General features: G+C 46.1%; 1 protein-coding gene across 1 annotated transcript in view; it reads right to left on the bottom strand.

Annotated features, from left to right (window-relative positions):
• Nucleotides 1–701: 701 nt before the first annotated feature.
• LOC134990141 (ferroxidase HEPHL1-like) overlaps nt 702–6,000 on the bottom strand; it is a 209,947-nt gene continuing 204,648 nt past the window's right edge. The window contains exons 19-20 of the mRNA XM_063950651.1: nt 1,876–1,906; nt 702–1,792 (exon numbers count right to left, since the gene is read on the bottom strand). Coding sequence (XP_063806721.1) covers nt 1,890–1,906 — 17 coding nt within the window. The 3' untranslated portion in view covers nt 702–1,792; nt 1,876–1,889. The remainder of the gene's footprint in view (nt 1,793–1,875; nt 1,907–6,000) is intronic.

The following is a 6,000-nucleotide window of genomic DNA, read 5'->3' as shown; positions in this document are numbered from 1 at the left end:
AAATTCTGATACTCTAGGGAGCCATGATTCAAAAAAGTTTGGGAACCACCAGGGCCGGATTAAGGTTGGTGGGGGCTCAGGGCAATGGAGGTTGTGGGGTCTCTCCACCAGTAAAGTTGCCCACCTCCCCCCCACCACCACACACACACACACACACACACACATTTACACACACAGTTACTTGCCTGGCTGCAGAGACATGTACAGCACCCAAGTGTCCAGCAGCACCGCACTACAGTGGAGGAACTCTTAAATAAAACTACAGCTCCCAGCATCCCTTGCTTCCGACAGCAAGGGCTGCTGGGAGCTGTAGTTTTATTTAGAGATGCTCCACCATGTAGTGCCTTGCCACTGGACACCGCCGCTATCCCAGGACACCGGCGCTCTCCCCAAACCAGCAGGGGACAGCGCCGCCAGAGCACATCCTGTCTTGTGGGATCGTGAAGCGATTCCCCAAGACTGTGCATGGAGGAGCTCCTCGGCGGCTGCTGTTAATTAACAGCTGAGCTGCTGGACACAGACTCCTCTGAAGCAGTGGGTGGGGGCCCCTGATGTGTGGGGGCCCCCGGGACAGCCGCCCCTGTCGCCCCTAGCATAATCCGGCTCTGAGTGTATGTGTTGAATGTTTGTGACTGTTATTAAAGTTATTTAAAACTGTAACGAAGAATAAAAACAAATCCCTAAACTGCAGCTGTGGGCAAATCTTTATTTTAATGATGTGAATTTGAATATCATGAATTCAGAGTGAGAAAGGAATTACATTACTGGTTAGACTTTGCAAGTTGTTTGCCATTAAATAGTTAATAATTGATTTGCTTCACTATTATCATTCACCCCTCATATCGAGAGATATAGGAAACCTTATCATTTGACTTGTCATAAAACAACCTTGGGTTTATTTATCAATTAGCTGTTTTAGTAACTACGGGGGTCATTCCGAGTTGATCGCTAGCTGCCGTTGTTCGCTGCATAGCGATCAGTGGAAAAAACGGCTAATCTGCGCATGCGTATGCTCCGCAATGCGCACGCACATTGTATGGGTACAAAGTCCATTGTGGTTTTGCACTGGTTCTAGCGACGATTCCAATCGCACAGCCGGCCGCAAGGAGATTGACAGAAAGTGGGCGTTTCTGGGTGTCAACTGACCGTTTTCAGGGAGTGCTTAGAAAAACGCAGGCGTGGCAGAAAAAACGTAGTCATGGCTGGGCGTTCACTGGGCGGGTGTGTGACGTCAAAAGCCGTCCCTCCATCGTTAGAATCAACGCACACGAAGAGTAACTACAGGGCTACTCTTGTTTTGCAGAAAACCATTTTGTAGGCGCTCTGCGGCACAGGTGTTCGCACTTCTGCAAAGCAAAAATACACTCCCCGGTGGGCGGAGACAATGCGTTTGCGCGGCTGCTAAAAACTGCTAGCGAGCGATCAACTCAGAATGACCCCCTACATCTCTTGCCTTTAAACATAAATCACAGCTTTAAATCCCGCAACAAAACTGAAGAAAATCAATAGCTGAACCTCTTGGTCCTCTCATATTTCTGGGCACACAGACACATCTCCAAATATTTCAACATGTAGCATTAAACTTTGACTACATACAGGCTATCACCAGGCACTTCCTGTGATCCTGCAGTGTATCATGGTCAGGATATCATATATGCTTTGTTGTAAATATTGCTGTAATGCATCTTTCTCATTGTACTGCTGTGTCGGTATTAGAATAAACGGTTCCAAAAGGACGGTATCAATCGATTGGAGAATTCTGAGAGCTTTATTCAAACCACGCTAACAGAATCTGGAATTAAAATGAAAAAGGTAAGTTATCAAGGTGCGTGGAACAATAACTGCATACAAATTGTCTGCTGAACTTGCACTTGCCTGATAGACTGGTCCTAATTTTTCACTTGGTCTAAAAAAGGAAACAATTAGTTAGTATGAATAGTCTGTCAGACATTATGAAGCTTGTTTATATTTGCCTAATATGTACACTTACAAATTATATGTAAACTACCGTATTGGACCTGGCATCTTCCTACCCCCCTACACTCACCACTGCTACACTTTTCTATGGTCCCTTCTCTTTGTTCACTGCAATGGGAGCCATTGGCGAAGGAGGGGGTCCCACTGCACATACATGACTCAGAACAGACCATGAAGGATTATTATATAGCTAAATAAAGAGTCTCATATTCACATTTTATTTTTTATTTGATTTATTATCATAAAATGACCCTGTAAATTACACAAAATGGAGCCCATTATTGTGCATGCTGAACCAATATTCATGAAATGCAGCCTTTAACATCATTAGGAATCAGTGACATCACCACAATGATATCACTGGTTCTTAGTGAATTGGTAACCCGCATTCTCAGGAGATCCCTGGAATCTAGTGAAGCGTCAGGCTGAGTTTGCATGGATTATAGCACTTTAAGGGCTCACTCATTATATCCATTTTGTAATGTCTTTTAGAAGTGATGTATAAAAACAATGGACCGTACTGTATGTCTGGCATTAGTAAAATGCAACCCAATATACACTGATAACTATAGTCACGTTGCTTTTCCCATTAACACTGTAATATAGTGTATATATAGCAGAGTAGACCACCCCAGCTGCACTTCTTGCTGAGTTCCTAGCACAGGTATTACTGACCCTGCCCATATTTACTGAATAAATACACAGGCCTATGGCTTCTCATGGCCTGCAGACAGCACTGATTCCTATTCTGGTCTGTATCTACAGTACGTTAAATAGTGTTCTGTTGCAATTTTCTACAAGTTTATGGAATTATTCAAGAATAAACCACATTTCTGTATTGGATATTGTAGGCATAGGCACAACTCGAAGAATCAGCTCTGCAACTGGGTGTCTCTGGGCCCTGTGTTGGCCACACCCTTGAGCACATGATGTCATGACATCATGTGGATGGAGCGGTGCCAATATCACCAGGAATTACAGAATGCCCAGAGCATCCTATGGATGCTCCTGGGGGCTGTAAGGGCTACGGTATGCATGTGTTAAGCATCCTAAGGATGCGCCGAACATTTCAGAATCTGTAATAAGCGCAGCTTAGTAGATCATCATGTTAGTTCTGTAAGCACCAGTCAGTCTCCTGGTAACCAGTCAGCTGTGCAGACTAGGTCTCATTGTGCTGGGCTGTGGAGGTAATTCAGATCTGATCGCTGGGCTGCGTTTTTTTGCTGCCCGGCGATCAGATAGTCGCCGCCTACAGGGGGAGGGGAAAAGCCTGTGCAAGTGTGCGATCGCTTCTTTTGCAGAGCTGCACAAAAATCAGTTTGTGCAGTCTCTGCGCAGCCCAAGATTTACTCAGCCGCTGCGATGTAATCCTGCTGATTGGGGCCGGAGCTGACGTCAGACACCCTCCCTCAAAACGCCTGAGCCCGTCTGCGTTTTTCTGAACACTCCTGGAAAACGGTCAGTTGCCACCCACAAACGGCCTCTTCCTGTCAATCACCTTGCGAACCCCCATGCATTTTGGATTTTTCGCACCATCCCGTCGCTAGGCGCCGATGCCTGTCTCTGCAGTGCATATGCATGCGCAGTTCAGATTTGATCGCCCGCTGTGCAAACACGCACAGATCTGAATTATCCCCTTTGTTCTGACTCGTAATAGAATTCTGCTTGGTTCTTTGGTGCTAAGTTGATGTTTCAGCTCTTATAGGGAGTCTCCATGGATAATATTGTGGGTTGTAATCGGCCTAATCCTGTCTTGTCCTGACGTATACTTGGATTTATGCTCTGATCTGCTCAGCAAAGTTACTGGCTCCCTGTTATGGCACTATAGGACATATTTTATAATTAGTTGAATGTCATAAGGTGAAATGTGTGAATAAAACTGGAAAAGTTTGAGTTCATACATTTTCCCATGGAGTAATATGATAAAAGGTTAAGGATGTTAATAGGGTATTTTCTATAGGTACTGTATGGTGGTAGAATCTTTTTTTACAAAAGAGAAAGCAGCATATAAAGAAATCAGAGATGAGAGATACTGTATCTAAAGCAGGGGTGGGCAATTATTTCAGCTGGGGGGCCACATGACACTTTCCAGCGAATACTCGAGGGCCGCACAGAAAATATCGTGACCACGCATCGCGTTGCATGGTACCTAAAATGTGCATACAATCCTTCGATTTATCTCACAGATGCGGTGGAAATCGAAGGATTGTACCTGATATCTCACAAGTGTATGGGCTACATAACAGTTATCATCTTCCCTCCCATCTATCCCCTCCCTGGACAAAATAATCAGCTCCCCCCATCTCTGGACAAAATTATCAGCCCCCCTTCTCCCACTCCCTGGACCAAATAATCAGCTCCCCACCTCCCCAGACAAAGTTACCAGCTTCCCCCCTCCCCAGACAAGGTTACCAGTCTGCACACTGATGGGAGGTAGCGGGCCGGGCAGGTTCAGTTGGCGGGCCCGGGCCGCACCTGTTTTTGGGGACTGTCCCACCCGTGGGCTGCTGTGTCCCGCGTTGGGGGGGGGGGAGGGGCAGTTTGGAGGCTCCGTTCACCCACTGCCCTGCTTAGAAGAGCAGCACAACGTCTATTCACAGGAGACAGGGGCTGGGGGAATGGCCCCCAAAGTGACAGAAACACGGGGGCGTGGCTCGCGGTCGTGGCACTCCCATAAAGCCATGCCCCTTTTATTAGGCCACCTCCCCCTTTTCGTGGCCGCTCGGCTTTGCCGCGCTAAACGAGTCCCTCTTTTTGGTCTCACGATGTTGGGAGGTATGTCTAAAGTTGTTTCCTTTTACGTTAGTAAAGCCAGGCATACATTATGCAATTTTCACTCTGATGGGCATTTTTATTATCAATTTTATTTTTACTAAAATAATGTGAAAAAGGGTGTTTTCACACCCTTTTCACGTTATTTTAATATCACCTGAATGTATGGAAGGGATTTTTGGTGCAGTTTTTCCAAACCCTTTAATTAACTTTTTATTAACCAAGATCGCATTTTCCATACATAATGGGAAATGCGATCTGGCCGAATTTGCTAAAAAATAAAATGTGAAAAAATATTGCAGTGAGCCCTGTGATAATCGTAATAACAGGGCTCACTGCGGATTCTGTACTTCTGCATAGCTTTCTCTGCCCCTAGGCAGAGAAAGCTGTGCAGAGAACCAGCAGTGTGATCAGCTCTGTGTCCAATGCATGCAAGCTGATCACTGTGAAAAAAAGAAGTAAAAAATAATAACCTGGGAACGGTGATCGGGGCTTCGGTGCAGGATGCCGGTCATCGGGGCTCCCTGCTGCTCCTGTGACCCCCGGGGCAGTAAAGTGATGCTGCAAAAAGCGGCAGCTCACTAAACAGCACCGAAGATCACAGCCATCCAGGAGCTCCGATTACCGATCCCTGCCCGGTAAATATGATCAGCTGCGGGGGAAGGGGGAGAGGTTGTGGTGCGGGGATTGTCTCGACGTGGAGGGGGTTACCGGTGGCGGTGGTAGCACTGGCGCATGTGCAGTTCATAATCAGGGTATATTAAAAAAAATACCCTGATCGGTTTGTCAGACATGCCGAAATAATCCAGCATTTCCGATAGATTCGATCATTGGCTGGTCGCAGTTGGTGGTGCACGCATACAGCTGAAAGCCCAACATTTCCCCTGTTCCTTCATAGGGGAGGAAGGGGGAGATGTCTCCTCCCCAGGGGAGGAAAGCAGATATCGTGTGGCCATACACTAAGATATCTCACAATGTATTGCCGCGATATCTACAGGGTGATTCCAAAGTCGCAGTACACCCTTTTGTTTCAACTGCAGGTAATGGGAAAACTGAATACTCCAGTAAGGTATTGGTGAGGTGGGCTATCTTTTAGGGTATGTACCGAACATGGGCGCCATCTTGAAATTGTCCACCTTGAATCTAAGTCATTTTTTTTTCAAATGTAACATGTCAAACAACATTTGGAAAACGAAGTTTCCGTGTCATAGCTGCAGATTTTAACAACTGGCACTCAGAAAGACCTCCAAT

This window comes from Pseudophryne corroboree, chromosome 2, assembly GCF_028390025.1.
Source record: "Pseudophryne corroboree isolate aPseCor3 chromosome 2, aPseCor3.hap2, whole genome shotgun sequence".
In the NCBI taxonomy this organism is placed as follows: domain Eukaryota; kingdom Metazoa; phylum Chordata; class Amphibia; order Anura; family Myobatrachidae; genus Pseudophryne; species Pseudophryne corroboree.
The sequence above is the reverse complement of the archived record's forward strand: the minus strand, read 5'-3'. Positions and strand labels throughout refer to the sequence as shown.